Raw genomic sequence first — 23691 nt, forward strand, 5'->3', positions numbered from 1 at the left:
AGTGAATATCAAAACGTTGCCATCGACAAAACGTACATATCATATATGTATATAAACACAAAAGAAAACAGAAGTTGAATGCCGATGCAGAAACAGCCCGTCTCCCATCGTGATGGATGCGACTCGTGTCTCGAAACGAGAGTATCCTTCGGGATCTCCATTTTGTGAGCACGTGGATCCTGGAGCGCACTCAATTAAATACAATGGACGTAACATTCAGGAAACAAACATAGAATGATTGAAGAAGAATCAATTGCACATCTTGTGCGAATTAAAACGAAGAGAATGTTGTGGAAATTTATACAGAAATAATGAGCATTCTGCGGTGAAAAACGAGAAAATGGCAAAGTATAAAATATTCCTTGCTGGGCATTTTTCCAACACGAAGTGATCGCTCTCACTGATCGAAAGTTACCAATCCGAAAGGGAAAGGGTAACTTTTTCGCAAACGTGAAAAAAAATTATAAAACGTCGCGGCACGTCATTGTGCTTTGCGCGACAGATCTCTCATTCTTTTAAAAGTAAAAGGAAAAAAAATCATGCATCTCCAGACAGAAGTCTGGAGTAAATACAAAAGTCAAAGTGATAAAAAAATCAATAAAAACCCAGGAGACGTCGCAGCACGTCATGGTGCTTTAACGACGGCGTCATCCTCTCGTTAAAAATAAAAAGAAATAAATACAAAAAAAATCATGCATTCTCTGGTGGCGAAAACACCGAACGGACGAAAGATTCTCGTCTGAACGGGAGAAGGGTCGATAAAAAAAATATGGAGACACCAGGAGACGTCGTGACGGATTGTCCTGCTTTACGACGACGCTCCTGCACAAGATCCGTGCTGGATGACGAACGGAATGTGAAGTCGAAGGATCCATCGGGACGTCGCGGGACGCGTCCTGGCGTTTTGAGCGACGAACCGGTCCTTCGAGACACAGGGAAAGTTCTACGGCGGCTCGCAAGTAGAAGAGGGACACTCGAGGCCAGACAAAGCCAGACAAAGCCCTCCTCAAAAGGAGGGTGCGAGCATCTCCCCATTGCGAGCGAAGATGAGCCTTACGTAGATGAGCTTGGCGTAGTAACGTTGCTTCAAGTTGTGGAGGACCGAAGCATCGTTGAGGTAGGTCAGATTGGACATGTCTTCGGCTTTCTCATACTTAGGCGGGTTCACCTGCTGCAGCTGGTCCTTCTTGAAATCCTTGGTCTATCGTCGAACCCCAAAGAGAAAAAAAGAGGCCGTTAGTGGCGTACGGTCACGACAATCGACTTACGTAGATTAGTTTGGCGTAGTAACGCTGCTTCAGATTGTGCAACACCGACGCCTCGTTTAAGTAGGTCAGGTCGGCCATGTCTTCGGCTTTCTCGAATTTCGGCGGGTTCACTTGGGACAGCTGGTCCTTGCGGAACTGTTTCGTCTGCGCGAGCATTTTCTTTTTTTTTCTCTCCCTCTTTTCTCTTGCCGTTGTTACTTACCAAACGAACGATCATGTTGTCAATCTCTCGGAATTAAAAGCGAGAGATGGAGAACATATTTTAGAACTTGCGTATTATCTTTATTGAAAAGGCGTATTTTGTCTTAAATTTAAAAAATCAAAATATCTAAATCTTATAGATTTGCAAAGATAAAAGAGAAGGTTGAATTGAATTGATGAGCAAATTATAGAAATTGATAAAATGGAAATGTTTGAAAAACCTTTCCAATACATTAATAAAATAAAGCAGTTTTTCCTCCGCCTTCTATATTATTCTCTTCTCTATGTATATAATACATTTAATAATTTAATTACATATCAATAATATATACTCGCATTGTATTTAATTTATGATTTAACTATAGAAATAATTAAAATTAGACATATTACTTTTGTAACTAGAATATTTACAATATGCCAAAAAGAAGTTTAAGAATAAAAGCAAACATTTAAAGTGGCGCTTTGTTGAACAGATAAAAAAATAAGTAATTTTTATTAAATTTATGGATTGTAATTCAATCGATTGTGTTATTTAATTATGACATAAGAAAATAACAAAGTAAAATGATTATCTAAACAGCCATATTATTATCACAGATATTTTGAACTTTTGAACATAGCTAAATGAAAACATTAAAATAAATTCCGTCTAATTCCTAATGTGTTGATTTTCGTAGGTTATTAGTTATTAGAGTTGAGAAAAAAAATTATGAAAATAGTTAATTTATATTTGGGAAACTGCATGTGTTAAAAATCTCGATAAGAAGCGGAAAAAAACGCAGAATTTGCCCCCAACAATTCCATTGCGTAAAAAGGTTTTTTGGCAGCGATCAATGACACCTCTATCTCTTCATCTCTCTCTCTCTCTCTCTCTCTCTCTCTCTCTCTCTCTCTCTCTCTCTCTCTCTCTCTCTCTCTCTCTCTCTCTCTCTCTCTCTCTCTCTCTCTCTCTCTCTCTCTCTCTCTCCCTCGCAGCGTTTTTCTTGGACCTCGCGCTCGGTTGCTGTTCTAAAAATACATTGACCCGCGTTTCGAGAAGTATAGTTTCGGCTTATTATTATGCCAGGCGCTAGCGACGGCGATTCTAACAATAGCGTTTGGGCTTACAGTCGTAACGAGGCGACGCGCGTGGTGACACGAGTTTGCTGAACCATTATGTAATCGACGTGCGTTACGCGAGGATACGGATATTGGGGCCATTTGTTCACGAGTTTGTCTCGGGAGCGAGAATAGCAGAGCGGTACAATAATTACGAACAAAATTATTCACGCGTTTGAAATGTGCTCCGTGGAAAGTTATAATCAATGTACAGCGAGGTTTATTTATCCTTCAAACACGGAATTTGAGAGAGAGAAAGAAAGAGAAAGAGAGAGAGAGAGAGAGAGAGAGAGAGAGAGAGAGAAGGATGAAATGATATAGAAATCTAGCAAATGTTTTATGCATATAATTTTCCCTTTAAAACAATATCACGTACCTAAAGAAAAAAATTCTGAAAGCATCTAAAAATGCTGGAAATTATTCGATTCGTTAGGTAAGATTATTAGAGTCTGTCCGAAAGTATCAATATGATGTGTGTAAATTTAGTGGGAAATAATCGAGCAGTTTTATACATATTAATCATACGTCTTCCTTTCACTTACTGTTAAAAACTTTATTTCTCGATTTACCTATCGACAAAAAGAAAACTCCGAAGAGAGAATTTGCAAGGTGGAATGAATGTAAAATTAATTACGCAAGATTTCAAAGAATTAGGATTTCCCATGTAAAAATTTACAAATTTCTTCAGGAATTTTATCAATCATCGCATTCGCTAACTTTATTAATGTACATCTGAGGCGGGATTCTGTAACTCCTTAACGCCAGTTTCGGTATTTTTGCGCACTTTTTTTATCATATATAATACCTGCGCAACGATACCAAAACTGTCGTTAAGAAGTTACAAACTCCTGCTACTGCTCGTTCTGCATTTTTATTTTTTGTATCTTGAAGCTTCCTATACTATTGCCACATGTACCCTTTTTTTGCAAACGAAATTTGATTGTATTTCGAATTAGATTCCAAAAAGTTAGATCGTTAAAACGAAAATATAATATGTAATTACATTTTGAGTTAAAAATGATCTCGATTGTAAACTCTCTTTTTCTCCCCAAGAAGAACAAAAAAGCCAATAACCAAGAATTAACGTATATTTGGTCAGTACGACGTTAAATTGACATTATTTTGACTTTTTTGTTCTCCTTAGATCACTACGGTAAGCGAGAAAAAAATTCCAGCGAGAAAACGTGTCGCTTTGAAGACAAGTCGTCGTTATATATTTTCAGAACAGTGGCAGAAAACCGCTCTTTTACGTAATGCACTTTTTGACAGGTCTCAAGCTCGAGAGGGATTTTATTTCCGTCCGAAAAGAAAGCGTACACCTTCGGACAACTGGGTGACAGAAGGTCATAAGTGCTCGACGTCGTTGTCGTCCTCGCCATCGTCGACAACGACGGCACGACGGCGGCCGCGGCGACTCGCGGTCGGTTTTCTGTTCTCCGAAAATAGATCGCAGCGAGATCCCCGTACCTCCCTCTTCTTTTTATATATATAGAAGCCAGCAAATCCCCTCTCTCCCTCTTTTTTCTGTCTTTCTCTCTCTTTCTCTCTCTGTCTCTCTCTCTCTCTGTCTCTCTTTTTCTGTCTCCCTTTCGGAGCCGGTCGGTCGAGCCGGCTAAAAAATCGCCCAGGCGGAGGGAGAGATCGCGTCTCAATCCTTCCATGGCGATCGATGAAAATCGCCGTGCCGTAAACAGACGTCCCCTTCCGTCGCCCCCTCAGCACACCAAAAATGCGAGCGAACGAATTTATATCCGGCGAAATCGGAACGCACTCTCGCCGTTGACGCCCTCTTCTTCGAATGTACGCGAATGTCCCGCGTGAACGCATTTTTGGCGTAATTGCGCTCGCGAAAACTGTTACGTCACTTTCGGGGTCTAGTTCGAGAGAGCGAGAAAGAGAGAGGCGATGGTAGAATGGAATCTAGCGAACAATTTTGTAATTGATGTCTTTATACTTCTCTCTTTTAGACAACACAGCTTGACTTACAGCTTTATTTGATAATCTGAGTTCATATCTTAGCTGATTTTCTGTTTTTTTATGACATCTGTCAATTTGTTAATGCCTTAATAATAATAATAATGTAAAATCGCGCATTAAAGTGTTTAGAAATAAATTTCCCGACTGAAGACATTTGTACAGTAGAAAAAGCGCTGTCGGACAGTAGAAGAGGAAGACGTATGGGCAGACCGATGATGCTTTCGATGTGGCACGACTGATCGTTTGTTTATTAAATTATGATTATCTGACGTATGTACTATTTAATAAATTATTGTTAGAAAAGAGATAGAAGCAATTGTAAAAGTAGTAAAGCATCTCTTAAAATTTACCTTTGAAATTCTAGCGTACGTGATATAAAATATCTAAATCGAGCATATTAATAGAAATAGATGATTAATATTATGTCTGTGTTGTATTTTCTAATGTAAAATATAAAAAATATAATCTGAAATAATTGTGTTCAATTAAAAATATTAAATCAGGATTAAAGTTAACTAATTAGTATATTATTTTGTATCTCTATCATATCTGAAATATCTAAAAGGTAAAACAATGATATCGTGTATCGTTGTTTCAATAATGTTAAAACACTGAGTACAACTCCAGCTTGACAAACGATACCATTTTTTTTGTTGGAGTCTAAGATGCAAGCATAATTTCATTCAGAAAAGAGATACTTCAAAGCATTAATATAATTTTAATCGCATCCGGGAATTTCGAGTAAGTTGGTAAGTAACTTTTGCTAATCTGACCAAACAAATCTCGGTATCTTTCGTATACTCAGTGTTTAACAAAATCGCGTAGACGTTTTAGATATTTCAAAGAGAAAAATTGTCCGAATAATAGCTGATTTTTTCGACTTCAATTTTCTCTTCTTAGAATCACATACTGTTTAATGTTACACCTGAGCCTCATTGTTATTCTCATGAATTTTAATTCTCGTTGTTGCAAAGAGACAGAATAGAATTACTCAAATATAGAGTCCTATCGGAATCGCTTGTCAGCTATTTTCCGAACAATCTAGTGACTTTTTAGAATAATGGGAATCGGAAGAGTGAGTCACAGGAATGCATTTGTGCATGGCAAGTATTACACACCTCGCCGCCAGGCAAGCCGACGCTGACGACATCGCCCTTGGTGGCTTTGATCTCGCCGAGGAGGTAGCCCTCCTTCTCGTCGGGCACCCAGCATGCTTTCTTCGCGTCGTAAGGTTTCGTCTGATCGATTCTCTTCTGCTCGAGGGAGACGAAGAGGTATGGGGTCGGATCGGGATCCTCTCCCTCCTGGGCCTTCGGGGCTGGCATCTTCGGTTCTTCTTCTCGGCTCTACTGGCGGTAAACTGATGCCGTAGCACTCACGGGTTTCCTTCTGATGTCTTACTGCTTCTTCTTCTTCTTCTTCTTCAGTAGGAGGGGAAGATTGTTCCTCTTCTTTCTGTCGTTTGCCTTCGGGGGCTTGTTGTTGGTTCGGCGGCGGACGGACTACTTCTGGCGGCACGTTCTGGGCGGCCCTGGGGAACGATCGGTTAGAACATCTCGGCGCACCCGATTGTCCAGGGTCCACTTCACGAAACTACAGCTGACTATATCAGTTGATTGATGCAAAAAGATGTTACATATCTTCTGTTAATTTTTTTTTCAATCCCTTTTACGTCTTTCAGAAAGATTTCTCTTCGAATAAAAAATAATTACAGTCAATTATTATTATTAACTGAGATTCTAACATACGCGTAAATCTTATTTTCAATCGAATTTAATAGATACACATTTTTCCAAATAATAATATTAAATAATGGAAAATATTGTATAAACGTTTCAGATCTAATAAAAATTCTCTTCTGTAAATTACATAAGTTCAGAGCTTATTATTTTGCGATAAAAATATTAAAGAAACATGGTTGTTGCGATTTTTCACAATTCTCGATATATCTTTTTAACTAATCTCTAAATTAAAAACATTTGTTTAAATAATATTTATTTAAAACTAAACAAAAATAATAAATATATTATAAAATTAAATATAAAAAGAGATATATCTATTTATATTTCCAAAACTTATTTCTCAAAAAGCTGTTTGTCTCAGCCAATTGTAACTTAAAGTTCGTTTATCGATTTTATAAAAAAAGATTTTAATTCCAGGTTAGTCAAAGTATCTGTAAAAATTAATAATAACAGAGATCTGACACATTTAATATCTAACAATCGCACATATTTATCTCATATACCAGTATATACCTAATTAGTTTGTAATATTATTGTTAGAAAATCATTGTCATAAAAACCGAATCAGACATTCGAATCAGAAATCAGACATTTGTCAGTAAAAACCCTAATATCAAAAACTAAGGCAATTGTTATTAAAATTCACTTCGACTGATATTACAAGTCTCGTAGTTTCGTAAAGTAAAATTTAATGATTTTTAGATTCGTCGCAGACAACCGCCGGCTTTTCTCTTTCCTGATTTCACTGAAACGTTATAGAAAGACGTCGCAAAGATAGTAAAGATCTATTTTATCGAACACGCTTCACCTCGAAGCAGGTTGGTACGATGTCGCGATATATCACTGCAGACACTACTACTCGACGCGACGGTTATGCGTGCATCACAAGAGAGGAGTCACGAAGAAGAGTCGAGAGAGTGCGATGGGGTTGCATAATCAGATAAGAATACAAAATGGAACAGGCACTGGTGACCGGACCAAAAAGAGCGACGTATCGCGTTACAAGAAGTCCGATATTTTCGTTTCTTCAAACAAGCGTACACGAAACATGAAGAATACGCGAAGGCATCCGGGCGTGAGTTTATTAGGACTTAATGAATATTGGGAAACCATGCGGACTTTAAGTAATAAAAGAAATGAAACATAGAAACATAGAAACGTGAATCATGCAGAATAGTACTAGTGAGGAAGGAAACGACAGAGAAAAAGAAAAGGAAAACATTAAACTTTAAATTCGAAATTATCAATTTTTTCTAATCCAACAGATAAAAATTTCACTAATAAGTGAAGAATCTACTAGAGAAATTTGCAATTTTTTTGAAAATAAATTTTCCAAACAGAAAAAATTCACGTAGAAAAAAACTGATCTCATTCTTCAGCCCTTTAAACGATAACAGTCGAATTAACTTCGCTTATAAATAATAAAAAATGTTTTTCCGATTTCTTGATTAAGTTTTCATTGAAATATATATAACTCATTAATTATATGAAAAAATTATAATATCTCTTACAACCACAAGGTACAACGGAGAATTTTATAATTTTGCTCTATTGTTAAATCAAACCAAAAAAAACTTTAAAGTTCTACTAACAGTAAAATTTTTATTTTTTTAAATAGTTTTACTCTATCGTTCAGAGTAAAAAAAACTTTTAAGTAAAAAAAAGTTTCACTTCGCTTTCCTGTTAAATCAAACCAAAAAACAAAAATTAAAATTTTAAAGTTCTACTAACAGCAGAATTTTTTTATTTTTTAAATTAAGAAACCAAATCGGTTTTTTTTAATAAACAGATTTAATTTAATTTTGACTGTTATCTAATAATTGTTTAAACATTGATATAGTACTGTAAACCATGAATAAATATTAGAAGAAAAATAAGTAAAATTGAAAAAAAAACAGCGTAAACAAGAATAAGTTTTCACTTGTTTAAAACAAATTGGAGGTGAATGCTGGGAGATATCCTATTATCAAACTTGATGACGTCGCACAATGGTATTCCTGGTGTTTGCACCATGTTGGCTCAATCGAAAGAATAAAACCTTCCGATCGGAAGTCGGACGACTTCCCGATCGACACCGGGAACTCGAACTCGCTTTTCTTTCCAATCCGATCGGATCGGAGGAGAAAGGTAGGCCCGGGGTTGAAAAAGGACAAGAGAAAGAGATGAAAAGAAGCAACACTGTGTCCGCACACCGTTATCGGGGGGCCGTAAGCACACACAGGTAAAAAAAAGCTCCTCTAATTGTAAGATATTTCCGGCACAGTCCTCCCGGTCGCACCTCGTCGGACTCTCACACGAGTACTTCACCAAGAGTCGACAAAGGTCGAAGGTCACTCCCTCGGAAGATCACCGGGACCCGGATCGCCAACCACTTTTCCGCCCACCTGGCGACCTCCTCCCCCGATCTCTCCAACACACAGACACACACGCGATCCTCTCGTAGAAGAGGAGGAGCACGACTATCCGAACTCGGTCCTTTCGCGAGTTTCTTGAGGTCTCAAGCCTCACATCCGCTCTTTATCACCGGTACCGTATGTGACACACGTGTATGTGTGGATTTGTCGGCGTGTCGGCCGCTGATTTCTCTGTGAGTGAGCGCGGCGGAATAAGTGTGCGAGCTCCGGTGGATGATGCAGTGTCGTGACGACGACGCTTGGACCCGCGGTTACACCCCGTTTATTACTTTGATACGCGAAAGAACCCACTTCCTTTCTCCTTGCTGAATTTTCGCGTTTCTTTCTCGTCTTCTGTCGATCGAGAGGAAAGAGAAGAGCAGGAAGAAAAGAGAACAAAAAAAAATAATAGAAGCCGGCGGCGTCGCGACGCGACGCGACGTGGTGCACTTACGTTAGAGAGCCGTTCTGTCGGGGAAACAAGCGGGGGCTCCCAATATAAGCGCGTGCAACGTGATCCTAGAGTGTAACGCCGCGGTCGATTGGCCGGACGGTCCGACGAATCGCATATCGCGTTACTTCCACGGCCAATCTACCTTTTTAGGCGGACGATGATACCGAGAACGCGGCGCGACAAGGGGGGTGGCCGCGACGCCGGCAAGTGAGATAAAAATAGACGTTGGAGCGAGACGCCGCGCCGTGTCCGGTCCCCCTCTCTCAGCCATCCCTCTGGGTTAGTACCCCGGGCTGCCCCCAGCCATGGCGACCGCCGCGGACCTCGAAATGGAAGAAAGAGGTGGCGGAATTTCGGAGGGTGCGCTCGCTTCTTCGCTTCGCTCGGCTCTCTCTCTTCGGCTCCTCCATCGCTCTTGGTGGTCGTCGAGGAGGAGAGTAGAACAGAGAAAGAGAGAGAGAGAGAGAGAGCGAGAGAGAGAGAAGGAGGAGGAAGGAAAAGAGAAGCGCACCACGTGGAGGGCGCACGTGGACGCGAGCATCACTCGGGGTGCGCGCCGATGAACGATGATTCTCTCGTGATCTGTTACGTCAAAACGGATCGGACAGTCAGTCAGTCGGGATAGATGATCGATGGATATTCTCATTTTTTTTTCTATTTTTGTTGTACTCCGACCGATCTTGGTGTTCGATGTCGACAATTTTTAATCGAACTGCCGCGTAAACGTCTCTTCTTTCGATTCGTTGCACGATTTCAGTGTGGACCCCGGTGCTATACAATTTTTAAATTTAAATTATCATTTTTCTTCTTGGACGATTTGAGACTTCAAAAGAATATCCTGCGTTTTATTGCCAAGCTATTAAGATTGAAATAATTTTTTGAATTATTTCCTAAAATAATTATATATATATATAATAGACAAATAATTTTTTTTATTTGCTCTGATTCTCTCTCTTATTTTTTCATTTTATATATTATTTTCAAAAATACTTTAGAATATTTTGTTTTATAATATTTGTATAACTTGAAAAATTTTTTAAGACTGTTATCAAATAAATAAAATAAGACATACGTTAGAATATTAAATGATAATCGTAGTTCGCACATATTGTTCAACAAATTTAACATAAATAAAATAAAGTTCAAAATTTTGCCTTTATTTTTTCTAAATGTAAGAAAAAAATTTTTAATTTTTTCTTTATTGCGGTTTTAATTTCTTTTTTCTCTTTTTACGAAAAATCGCTGGTGAACTATATTGTAGACATTTGATTGATATCCGGACACACAAATATCCGCGAAGAGAATGCGCGGAACCATACAAGAAAGATTGCCAAAAAAGATCGAGGTATTTAAGACTTAGCCTATAGCATTTTTATACATATATATGCGATCAACGGGTTAAATGACGAAGCTACTTTTTTCTCTTCAAGTGAACCGAGTGGAGAGCGCAAACGAACGCAAACGAACGCGCTAGCTTCAATGGACATGCATGGATGACTCGCCGCGAGTATGAACGAGCCCAGATTTATATACGATCGACGAATGTTTCTATCTCTTTTCGGGTTACATCAAAGGGAAAGCGATCACTACAAGCGCTCGTTGAATCTGTAAATGTTCGTTCGTAATCGTTTGTTCTTACTAATTTGATCTGTAGTCCCTTCAAGCGGGCTCCAGAACGTAAACGAATTCGTACACGCGCAGTGGTCGCGGCGGGCCTTGACGTTTTCCACGTAAAACCGTCGCGGAAATAATATTTACGTTTGCCAGGCAGCGAATTCCGAAACCGAATTCCATATCGTCATCGTCCCGATCGACGCACGATGCGCCCAAGTGCATCGAAATAGACGCCAATCGAAAGACGTATACGGCAAAGCAGTATAAATAGATTCTTATCGACGTCAGCGAGAAAATATTATTGTGACATTTATGAAATCCAAGAAACATATAAGGTAAGATAAAAGATTGTTTTATGAATATCTTTTTAAATAAAGTTTTTTCTATTACAAAATGTTAATAGTAAAATAATGTTAATTAACATATTATTTCAGAGATGTGTTAAATTTCGATATTTGTGTACAGGAGTAAAAAAAACTTTTAAAAAGTACTTTTTCTTTATTTTATAAAGATAGTTCCAAAATTTTGTTTTTTTATTCTAATAATTAGAAGAAAATAGTCATAATCAACATAATCACCGAAAAGGATTTTCCAATCTTTTATTTTTATAATCTTCCCAAACTTTTATATTAAGGGGACTAGGCAAGGTTAAAAATGCAAAAATTGGCTCGTGTTTAATGGTTTATAACAAGGCCACGAATGAATATAAAACTTTTTTATTGTTTAGGGTATTAATTATAACATTATAAAATGAAAAAAACCATGGAAAGTCGTTCCCAGATCAATAATATCGGCGTCCCAATGTAATAAGAAAAACTGTCAAATCCACGGTTTTACCACGATTCCAGTCGAACGGATAAAGATTTTGGCAAATTCTAAGAATATTTCTTCTCCTTAGGCTTCTCTCTATCGATTATACCTAAAAAATTAAAAATAAAAATAAAATTAACAAAATGGCGTCCAAAAAACAAAAAATTTGTAAAAATTCGAGTTATTTGTTATTATAAAATTGTAGCAATATTTTTTTTCAATCTGATTTTAAGTATAATTCATGCGTCATAGTGTTTTACAATTCCTGTATAAATTTCAAGTTGATATCTCTATCGGTTCTCGAGATATCGTGGTAAAATCATCAAAAAATGTAGTTTCGAGAAAATCGCATTTAAAGTTTCGGTACAATATTTATGTTAGAACGGTCATACTCACGCGGTTCAAAAATTTCCTCTTCGACGCAGTGAATGGCCCCGGATTATCGTCCAATTTCTCGTAATTTTTATTCACTATCTGATTGCCTTGGAAGCGTTTTTCACGTGGTCGCCCTAGACGGACATATGGCGCCGATTTCTTTTTTCCGCTCTCTGACGAAGACATTTTTGTAATAAAGCGATTGTAATACGACAAACTTTCAATACATTAGCACAACCTCTCTGGAAGTCGATTATGTATAAACTTTAAACGAGGTAAAAATTAAAAACAAAATAATAAACAAAATAGAGCATGTAAGCCGAGCTAGATGTGCGTGTTTATTATTCTTTGTGTCAACCGCAATATATATACAATTAGAAACAGAAACGTTTCGACTTTATTATTAGGTTGTCTTTAATGCGTCGTTACAAATTAAAACTTAATTCTACATATTGCATAGAGAACGTTAGAAATTAGAATAATGCTCAGAGTGCTCAGACCGTTTGGTCGGGACCAACCGCGCGAATATCTGCGTTCGGCCGGCCGCGCGCCACATTACGTTTTACGCTCTCCTGACCTCAATTTTGCGAATTTTTCAAAAAAACAAACGGGAAGATATTTCTAAAGAATCACAGTATCGGAATATGCAAAAAACCAAAAATCGATTTTTTCAAAATTTTAACCTTGCCTAGTCCCCTTAATCGTAAAGTATATATCATTTCAAATTTTATAAATTAGATAATATAATTCTAGCATAATATCCTAATTTTTCAGAGTGTATTCTGACGCAAATCGCAGCGTTTCTCTCTGCATCCATCATGTGATTGCAAGATGCAACGGTTCAATGCAGTGCAGCAATTTTCTCGCGGAGAAATTGGATCTCTTCCAGTCCTCATTAATGACCGGAAGAAAACGCGCGGAGGACGATGATTCTCGATCCGATGCGTCGTTACGACATACGTCGTAAGGTCGATTGAGAAACTAATGAGTCCCGTCTTCCGTCAACCGGACGTGATAATCGATGAGAGTGGATAAAACATAAAATGCAGATTTGTGTTTGTAGGACATAAAATTCCATTTGAATAGCTCGATGTCAGAAGGTTTTGAAAATCCATAACTTTATAAATTCGCGGAAAATTAAAAACAATTGTTTTATTCGAAAAAAAAAGATCTTTTTTGTGTGTGAAAACAAATTCAATTCAAATAAAAATGATTAAATGTGCAAATAAATATATGTAAAACTAATTATATGAAATATTTTTTCTAAATTTTATTTAATTTTGCGCGAACATTTTTTTGTTATCTTTGTAGTTAAATTTTTTTATAAAAGAAAAAAATGAACAAAAAATTAGTAAAATTGACACCCACATATTTTTTCATATAAAATAAATATATATATATTCACATTATTTACTAAAATTTAACTTAAAAATATATTTTAACTTCTTTTTTAATACCAGATATATTTTTATTAATAATATATATTTGTTTTTCGATACTAGATATAGTTCCATTTACGACATCTTTTTCTATGCGGGAGATCCGCGAGTTTTCATTCATGCGGCGCTTATCTAACGCTCAAGGCCCGATTGCTCGCTCGATAATTACGTAAAATTATTACAGGTGATCGCGCGTTAGAACGCTCTTATTCCACGGGCGTGGGTGACCGACGTCGGCATGCCAGAAAAGCCACGATAGTTACGATCGGACAGTCGCGGTGCGTGCCAAACGTGTGCGCTAAGCGAGGCTATAGGCGAAAAGAGCGGAGCCTCTAAATCATTTAAAATCTTAAAGCCCACCCCCGTCTACCTTTAATCCCCTTGTTGTCGCATATGACTTATCTCACGATGAGTGTAAAATTAGCGGATGAAAGATAGCATAGGAATTCAAGTGAGAGACATACGCTGTTATGTGTACTCTCAGAGGCGGAAATTTAGCTTTGTATAAATTATAAAAGAAATATAAATTATAAAAGAAATGCCTGAAATATATCTGTAAGGCTACTAATTATTTCTCTTTATAATTTTATTTTCTTTCTCATCAATTCTATAATTCTATATTATTTTTAATATTTGACTATTTATAAAATTAAATTTGTCTTTACACATGTACATTTTTACGTTGAGTATTTTAAATATGTAATTAATTTTATTCTATTTTTATATGCTTCTTTCAATTCTATTTTATTTTATGAATTTGTTTCCATGTGTCGCCGATGATTTTCTAAGATTCAAGTAACCTGATTCGCTTTAACTGGAGCACGGTCGTTTTTTTTTTTTAAATTTAATTTGAATCATTTTTCCTGTTAGAAATACGGAGATGTCGATAACTTTTGGATATGGCTACAGCCATCTATTGTATCAATAATATAATCTTGCGGTTCCATGAATGAATACTAAATGGCAGGTCGTTTCCGCCTAGTAACTATTGCAAGCGGACGCGCGAGCAACGCGACGCACCGAGTTGTAATGTATTTCAGTGCCGTGAATTCACACACGAGTCTGTAAAACTCAGTTATCATTCGAATCACGAATAACGTTATCGAACACGTAAAAAAAGAAAGAAGAACGACGTATATTCCGGGCTCAGCCAAGTCTTTACTTAATGATGGGCATTCGAGCAATATATATATATATTAAAAATCAAAAGCGGCCATATCAGTAACTTCGTTCCTCTCACGTAGCGAGACGGAATATAGCCGCCATTATCCTGATTATCTGGCTCGCTTACAGCGAATGAGTTTCCCACTCTCAGTGGATGATTTTCCACATAAATAAATGTCGGATTATCTATAAATAATTGGTGGATGCTGCAGATTCCACGATAAGGTAACATTTGGATTTATAATATCAACTATTCGGTTCTTTCGTCAGATATCTCCCTGATGAAAGTGATACTTTACAAGTGAGCACGTGCTAATTCAAATATTCGGTTACAAGATATAACGTTATTTTCTTATGATTATCCTCAAAGAAGGATTTTCATGATTAATTCTGATTAATAAGCAAAGGAGATAAATTCTTATCTCGGGACGTAAATTCAGCGGAATTCCAATTAATACTTGCTTCTTATTGATGCGCATACAAGGATTAAAGTTATCCTGAAGTTATATTCCTTGTGTTTCATATATATTAAAGACTTATATTTCGTTTACATTATAATACTTCTCATTTTGAGATTTAAAGTATTCAGAAATCTTCGAATATCGTTTCTCCTTCTCCACCATCCTTAGCTCACGCAGCATACGAGGTGTGTACATTTCTTAAATTGGACCTTGAAATTCAGAAATCAGAGGCAATGAAAAATGGCATCGTCTACGCTTGGTAAATAAACATGATTGAAGTCTTGCATGGTTGAGACTTAAATCATCTAGCGAACGGCAATTTGCGAGCGCGTGAGGTGCGATTTATCGATGAGTTTTCTCGCGATGTCTTGCACGAGTTCAGCGGTTTTCGAACGGACAGTGGCTGCCCGTTAAATTAACAATTCATTTTTTATTGGGACTGAAAACTAAATAAACAGCCGGTGGTCTCAATGGAATGGGAAACCGAAACGAGCTGAGGCTTGTAAATGGCCCGATATACAGGACATTCCAGAATTTCGGTTATCTTTTATTTTATACATAATTTTATCCTTATATTTATTATTGTGATAATAATTGTAATAACTATATATTATTGTCGCAAATATTGTTCTAGATAAATTAGAGGAAAATAAAGTTAAAAGAGAAATGCCGATTATTTTATATAACATTGTTACCAAATTATTGTACTCTATTAAAAAATATAGTTTTGTCAAATAAAACTATAAAATTATAAATAAATAAATACTTAACAATGCTCATCTTTTTAGATTTTATGTGGAACTTATGTCATCCAAATTTAACTTAATGCTGAATTAATTAAGATTAATTAAGACATTTAATTCTGAAAATCTAATATTGCAATAATTCTAAACACATCATCTTTTTTTTCATTGTTTATTCTCTTTTTTGTATTTTTTTCCTCAGCAATCTATTTTAGTTTATTTTCACTAATATCGAATATTGTCAAAATAAATTCGTTTGCTTCGTCTTTACTCGTAACATCCCGGGAAAAAATATATGAAAATTGACACAATATAATTTTATCTGATTATATATAAAAATATAAAATTCTACATATAATCTATATATATAAGTACCTGACGTAGGGCGGCGGTGTGGTCTAGTGGTAGAGCGCCAGACTCGTAATCTGAGGAACCAGGTTCGAGTCCACTAGAGCCATGTAACATGGAAAAGTTTTTTTCCGAAAAACCGCGCCCCTCCGTGCAAGATGCGGAGAAATGGGCTCCGTCTTTCGGAAGAGACGTTAAACCGTTGGTCCAAAGGAGGAAACAGTAAGGTAGTGGATAAATTGGAGGTTAGGGTTGGGTACGTCCCATCAAAACGCCCTTTAAGGCCCCTTAGGGTATATAAAATAAAATTCTTTTTTATAAGTACCTGACGTCTGCCTATCTGTCTGTCTGTCTGTCTGACCGCAAACTACTCATTCGTTAGTGGACCGAATTTTTATCAAGGGTACATGAAATAGGGGTAGAATTTCCCGAGGAGTGCCATAAAGTGTACAGTTTTTCGTTACCGATTTTTTGGAAACCGATTTTTTTAATTTTTCTAATTTTTCGGGAAATAATCGACCGAATTTAAAAGAATTATATATGAAACAGAGGTAGAATTTTTCGGGGAGTGCTATAAAGTGTATTATTTTTCGTTACCAATTTTTTTGGAAAACGATTACAAAATTTTTCCAATTTCTCGAAAAATAATTGAATCTTATAAAGAATTACATATATGAAATAAAGATAAAATTTCCCCGGGATTGCTATAAAGTGTACAATTTTTTGTTACCGATTTGTTTGGGAACCGGTTACAAAATTTTTCCAATAATTCGGGAATTAATTGACCAAATCTTAAAGAATTATATATGAAATAGTCGTGTCAAAATTTTTTTAATTTTTGGAAGATGTTTAATTTTTTATTAATGGATAATTTTTTATTTATAAGAATTGATTTTCTTGAAACTGGTGCCAAAATTTTTTTTATTTTTTGATGATTTTGAAAAGAGAAAATAAAATAGAAGAAAATAAAAGAGAGTTAATAATGGCGGGTCAACGGAGGGTGAAAACGCGCGAGGCGTGAGCAAAAATAAAATTTGAAGAATTTAATATAAGGACTTACATTTTTGAAATATTTGACAATATGTTAATCTGCATCTATAATATTATCTATTGTTTTTTAAAAAAGTCAATATACATATATATTGACGGCAGGGAGCTGATACTGAGATCATGCAAGGAGCCTGTTCACACGAGGCGTTTCTGCCGCGCGATTGCGGCCGCGCGTTAATAACGTTTGCACGAGCCGCACGCTGTCCCCGAGGTAATATGCGACAACGCGCGCATACGCGCGTACGCGAAACAGCAGTAACACCGTAATCGTGCCGGCGATATACTGAATTTGAATTGCTTCGTGCTTATATGGAGATTTCGTATCTCATCTACATTGTGTTACCACCGCTGCCGGAAAAAAAGGTTCTCTACGCTTGGCAGAAAGTGACGACTGACACGTTCGATCCCAAATTCGTTGATCGCAGAAGAGCTGGACTCGAGGTACGTTTCCGATTTGCAATTATAACAGTATCGTGCGATGAATGTTGTACCCAATTATAACTTCAAATGAAGTTGTGCACGTTGCTAGTATTCTGATTATACAATACATTTTTACTTTGTAGAGGTATATATAAATATATATTGACAGCAGAGAGCTGGTACCGAGGAGATCAAGGAGCCTGTTCACAGAAGGTGTTTCTGCCGAGCGTACATAATATGTTGCACAGCTGATATATATTGACGGCAGAGAGCTGATGCCGAAGAGATCCCGTTTACGCGAAGGAATTATCGTAAGTTACCTTATCGTATCGTTTTCGTAAGTTACTATACAGAATTAAGTAACGCTCGCGTAGGGGGTTTTTCGGTCGCTCCCGGGTGGGAGCTATTTAGTGTCTTGCACCATCGGTGATTGACACATGGCCTCTTAATCTAGTTAAAACACTTTGTACTTTGCACTTTGTATAACAATACTATTTTACACTTAACCTATCTGAAATTTTTACTCATACTATTTATATAATTCTCTTAATCGACTTAATAAATTGAAATATTATATTCAAAACTTTCCAATTTTTCCGTTTAATTAATTTAACTATATCGATCTCTTCCAAAAAACCAATTGCTCTCAAATCCTTATCCATCTTTATTCTCGGTTCATCATAGAGACTGCACTGTAGAATTACGTGGTTCAAATCTTCCCTCTCGTGACCACAGTCACATCTCTCACTTTCAACGTATCCCTTTCTCTTCAGTGAAGAACCCAGATTGTAGTGGTGTGCTCTCACTCTATTTATCCAAGTTATAAAGTATCTTTCCTTATCCAGCTTCGAAAACCATGGTTTTGTGGCCCGACGCTCATAGAAATTCGTGAAAGAGAAAATACCCTTGTACGCAGATTCTGCTACGATCGAGTTCTGCGTTGCATCCCACGTAGCTTCTTTAATACTAGTCATCATATCACCTACCGGTACGACTATAGAAGGGTCCGCTTCCTCAGTTGCAGCCTCCTTGGCTGTTGTATCCGCCAACTCATTACCGAGTATTCCCTTATGAGCGGGAATCCATACAAGTATAACTCTTTTTTCGTGTTTGTAGCAAAACTCATACAATATTCGTCTAGCTTCAATAATATATTGATTCCTATGAACATTTAATGTATTATTCCGGATACTCATCAACACTGACCTGCAGTCCGACAGAATAATCATATCTCTTGCTCTCTTCTCGATCTGGCAGAGCATCAGCTTCAACGCAGCCATCACTGCGAAGGCTTCCGCAATGTACGACGAACACATGAAAGGAAGACTGATTTTATATGCAATCTCCTGATCACATATAATCACGGAGGCGCCAGTGGATCTCTTGTTATCGTCTTGGGATCCATGTGTGAAGATAATTTCTGGCAATTCCAAATCATATTGCATAGTAATCTCCCTGATCAAAATTTCATCTAAAATTTTTTTAAATTTCTTTTTCAAACCGATATCGAAATCAACTAAGGGAACGAATGTATGTTCTTCATAATTTCCCTGGAAGACCTCGAACTGCCGTGATGGGCCCAACCATAGTCTCTTCTCTTCAAGAAAGACTTCCAAACTTCCGACATGAGGGAAAATCTGTATGTATAGGAAGGAGAAACCGCGCATAACTCTCACGATCACAGGAGCGCTGTAATTTCTGACATAAGCCATTTTGATTGTACACCATAGTCTTGTTGATGAAGTTGCTGCTAAGCATAAAAGCCCGGTCTCGAAGAGATTTCACCTTTGCTTCTGCCACAATTACGTTGTTCGGGATACTATTTCTGTATCCCAGTGCAGTACGTATACCCATAAATTGAGCTCGTTCTAACTTAAGTGAATACAAGGCATCTCTAGGATAGTATATAAATAACCCGTAATCCATAACAGATCTAACGAGACTCTTATACAGCATCAGAGCTGTATTAGTTTCCATACCAGTAGAAACATGACAAAGATATCTCATACTAGAATTGGCTCTGCTTACTTTTCCTCTTATTTCCTGTGTTTGGCGATGAAAAGTTAAACCGCTATCAAGCCAGATGCCAAGGAATTTAGCCTCACCTCTATTATATACCTTAGATCCTTGTATGTTGATAAACACGTTCTTATCCACGTATCCGCTTCTGGAAAATTCTACCAGTACTGTCTGCCTCGGTTCAAGGTCCAATCCAATCGTCGTGAGTCTTTCAGCGATAATGTTAACGGCACGCTCCAACAAATCTCTGTTCCTCCTTCTGTTAATCCCAGAAACGTATAGACCAATATCATCGGCGAACTCAACTGCCTCCACTCCCTCGGGTAACTCCGCGCATAAACCCTGCGTGAATAAAGAATACATGATAGGGCTAAGAACCGCGCCCTGCGGGAGACCTCCGTAAACTAAGCGATCCACATTTTCTTGAGAATTAATGGTAAATCTCACTCTTCTGCAGTATAACCATTTACTGATGAATCTAACAATGTTTACCGGGCAATGAAGCGCAACCAGCTTATCCATCATGATCCTGTAATTCACACTGTCATATGCAGCGGAAACATCTAAAAAGGCTGCCAAGGTATCCTGGTATTTGAGCAGATAGAAGCCCGTATATCCACCGTGATTCGCGCCAGGTTATCAGCGCAGGATTTATCTCGTCTAAATCCGCTCTGTGATTTGCTAAATTTTTCCTCGTTTTCCGCCCACCACATTAGTCTCTCATTAATGAGTCTCTCCATCAGTTTACCTACACATGATGACAGTGATATAAGTCGTACCTTCTCTCGTCCTGGTTTATCAATAAATATGACCTGGTACAATTGCCAATCCTCCGGAATGATTCCCGTTCGCCATACAGAATTATACAGGTGTAACAGGGCCTCCCTACCTGTATCCGGCAGTAGCCGAAGCATCTTGTATTCTACGCCGTCCATCCCCGGCGCAGAGTCTTTTCTAGCCATGGTTATGGCCCTATCCAGTTCCGCCCTCGAGAAGGGGACATCCAACTCACAGGTGACTCTCTTGAAGTTGTCATAAGGCTTGTGAGCAGCAGTAGGGGGGGATAAACTGTCCGTTGTCCTCCTAATTTCCGTTTCCCTGTCATTCGACTGCCAGTTATTCCAGGAAATATTATTCCTGGCCTTCTTAAATATACGAATAGTCCTCCAAACATACCCAGGGTCCGTAAATCTATTAATTCCTTAGCAAAATTCCTTAAAATTTTTTTTCTTCTTCTCATTGAGAGTCTTTTTAACCAACGCACAACATTTTTTGTATTCAACCCAAGAGTGAATAGTTTTATGTTTCTTAAAAGCAGAAAGAGCAGATTTCCTATTTCTAATCATCTCGTCACATTGCGCATCCCACCATCTATGGGATCTCTTGTTTGTATTTGGCTTCTTATTTACCTCGGATGTTGATTTTCTTCCAGAAACTCTAGCGATACCATTCTTGAGAATATCTATAAATGTCTTATAGTAAGAATCAATATTAAGATCAAGATTTTCCGTATTTGTTACTGAGAATGTTTCAAATTCACCAGTTATTAACTCACAATATCGCTCCCAATCCGTTCTTTTAGTGGAAACACGATTGGTTAGCTTCCTGTAAATTTGTGTGTGTCGATCGATTCGAAAAGTCAATGGAAAGTAATCGCTACCCCAGTTATCGTTCTCCTGACTGCATTCCATCTCGTCAATTATGCCCATCGAACAAAACAAAAGATCCAGATTGGAGTCACGCTGGCCACTATAGCCCAGTCGTGACTTTGTATCAACGTTCACACACAGTAAATCCTTCTCGTGCATAATATCTAACAGAATATCCCCGCTCTCGTTAGTTGAATCGCAGTTCCAGAGAGTGTTGTGTGCGTTGAAATCTCCCAGGATAATCACATCGTCCTCACCATTCCTCATAGAGTTGAACACTGCTCGAAAATCCTGTCGAGCTATAGCCTTTCTCGGGTGTCTGTAAACAGCCACCAGATTAAAGTTATGATTTAAATTCTTAGTTTTAATAATAATTACGTCGTACCCAAACGGAAGAGCCGCGATGGGGACAACTTTAAAATCTATGTGTATACGGATTGAGATTGAAACTCCACCGCTATTTAGTGGGTTGTCGCTATTCAATGTTCTAAATCCTGGGAAATAAACTTGACTGCGTGGTGATCGTTTCGTTTCTGTAAGGACCACTGTATCGTAGTCCATGACTCTCTTAGTTAGCTCTTGCTTACGGCCTTTAAAACCCTGGCAATTCCATAATAATAAATTGAATTATTCCGTACCGTGGGAAAGCAAGGTTTCCCCCTCTCTGAGCATCTGTGTATCATATTCCATATCGACAGTCTCTCTAGATTGCTGAGAACCTCTTTCAGATATTCCACGTACCTCTATTCTCTTAAGTGCCTCGAACAATAAATTTTTCACCTGAGGGTCTCTCTGTAACAGTAACAGGATTCCCTTAACGGTATCCCTGGCATTCGAAATCTCCGCGTCACATGTCCCGTCTTCCTTTCTCTCGCAGGATGTCGCCTCTTTGCAACTTCCTTCCTCTGATGCGTCACTGTGGCTGGCCCTAAGCGCCACACCTCTTCTATCTTTGGTAATTTCCTCTTTTCGGAGGTTAAATTGTTTATAATATGAGCGGGAGGGATTCTTCCTCCTTTTGTCTTTATGAGAAACTTCGCGGGGATATTCTACCCTGTAGTCGTTTTTTGATTCTTCACGGGGATATTCTACCCTGTAGTCATTTTTTGATTTAGTGGTTTCTACCTTGTTCTGGGCGTTAGATTTGGCTTTTGCGGAGTATGTCATGCCTCCTTTGGGTTCCGGTAGGGTGGGCCATGTCCCCGGGTTCACGTATATATCATGGCTGGGCAACACAGGGGCTTCCTTGCCTTCCACTAATTTTCGTGCTCTGTAAAATGATATATTATTGTGTGCTTTCACAACATTAATATTCTTATTTTTATTAAAAATAGGGCATCCTCTAAAAGTGGATCTATGAGAGCCTTCACAATTACAACACTTAACCGGTTTCGTGCATTGACCATGGGCCTTGTCGCCACATATAATGTATTTCGTCTCGCTCTTACATGCATTCTTTGTGTGTCCAAATCTGAAACAATTATAGCATTGTCTAACTTGCATAATGTAAGGCCGAACTCTCAGGCCAACCATATTGTTAAATATTCTCAATCCTCTCAGTTTATTATCTCTAAAAGTAATGATAATATTGTCAGTCTCTGCCAAAGAGGCCGTCTTATTTGTAGCGTCCCACTTACGTCTATACATTCGTTCCAAACTAACTATGTTTGTCCTATCGCTAATAGCTGCCCACAAATCAGGAATCGTAGAGGGCCAATCTGTTATTACACCTTTACAAAAAATTTGGTGTTTTTCTAGATTAGCAGTTATCTTTTTAATCTTAAGATTCTCTATTTTTTCCAGCGCAGAATTTGCCGATAATCCATTTTCAAAATCTGCTTTGGCCGAAAAATGATTTAACATAACAACGTTAATTTGACGAATCTTTAATTTAGTTAGAATCATCCATATCTTAATATGATTCCTACCTTTTTTCGTTAGTGTTTGCTCTGGGGGGAGCCGGAGGGTCAATGATACCTTACCCTCTTAATCGTCAGCGAATCTAGTTTGAATATGCTCCACTTCATTCACAGGTGTTGCACTCTCAATCAACTCCGATCCACGTACCCTGAATATCTTTCTTTCCACCGTTGTCTGTCTGTTAAGCCTCTCCGCATCTCCAGTATTCATAGATGGCACTTGTGAGTTGAGCACACCCGTATCACGTGCACAGTCGGGCGGTGCCTCGTGGTCACTCGTGAACGCACTCGAACTTTCTGGGACTTGACTAGTCAAAACTTTATTGCCCCTTTCCCTTCTGTCGTCCGACACACCCTCCGATTTATTTGCGTCGCCCGTCTTTTGCCTCTTAGCACCTCCACGGACTCCTCGACGCACATTCTCTCTTGCTTCTCTCTCCTTTGATCTTACGGCGTTCACTCCCTCGACGAACTCGTTGAAGGCCTTCTCCGACACGCCGGGATTGACCGGATCGTTGGTCGCTTTATCCGAATCTGCGGGTAGATG

The 23691-nt window shown here is 38.0% G+C and overlaps 1 protein-coding gene and 2 long non-coding RNA genes across 26 annotated transcripts in view; 2 read left to right on the forward strand and 1 right to left on the reverse strand.

Moving 5' to 3' along the window:
• Mhc (myosin heavy chain) overlaps positions 1-9247 on the reverse strand; it is a 50650-nt gene extending 41403 nt beyond the window's left edge. For 5 of the 21 annotated variants that reach the window (XM_077420511.1, XM_077420505.1, XM_077420507.1 and 2 more), the window contains exons 1-3: positions 9134-9243; positions 5663-6075; positions 1058-1201 (exon numbers count right to left, since the gene is read on the reverse strand). In XM_077420511.1, the coding sequence (XP_077276637.1) occupies positions 1058-1201; positions 5663-5869 (351 nt within the window). In that variant the 5' untranslated portion in view covers positions 5870-6075; positions 9134-9243. Of the gene's footprint in view, positions 1-1057; positions 1202-1268; positions 1413-5662; positions 6093-9133 lie in introns of those variants that run through there. The other 16 variants (XM_077420508.1, XM_077420504.1, XM_077420502.1 and 13 more) reach the window with 10 other exon arrangements.
• A 132-nt stretch (positions 9248-9379) lies between these two features.
• LOC143905253 (uncharacterized) lies at positions 9380-13857 on the forward strand. 3 transcript variants are annotated; one of them, XR_013259151.1, is made up of 4 exons: positions 9380-9682; positions 10395-10478; positions 10564-11082; positions 12707-13857. It is a non-coding gene; the product is annotated as an uncharacterized LOC143905253 (long non-coding RNA). The 3 variants fall into 3 exon arrangements; XR_013259149.1 differs by lacking the exon at positions 9380-9682 and having other exon boundaries at positions 10049-10478; positions 12707-12895; positions 13556-13857; XR_013259150.1 differs by lacking the exon at positions 9380-9682 and having other exon boundaries at positions 10049-10478; positions 10564-10746; positions 10901-11082.
• Positions 13858-17144: 3287 nt separating this feature from the next.
• The window catches only part of LOC143905258 (uncharacterized), a 40194-nt gene continuing 33647 nt past the window's right edge, over positions 17145-23691 (forward strand). For both annotated transcript variants that reach the window (XR_013259155.1, XR_013259154.1), the window contains exon 1: positions 17145-17868. This is a non-coding gene — a long non-coding RNA (uncharacterized LOC143905258). The remainder of the gene's footprint in view (positions 17869-23691) is intronic.

Source organism: Temnothorax americanus, unplaced genomic scaffold, assembly GCF_048541705.1.
Source record: "Temnothorax americanus isolate GAGA-0224 unplaced genomic scaffold, ASM4854170v1 Scaffold6, whole genome shotgun sequence".
Classification (NCBI taxonomy): domain Eukaryota; kingdom Metazoa; phylum Arthropoda; class Insecta; order Hymenoptera; family Formicidae; genus Temnothorax; species Temnothorax americanus.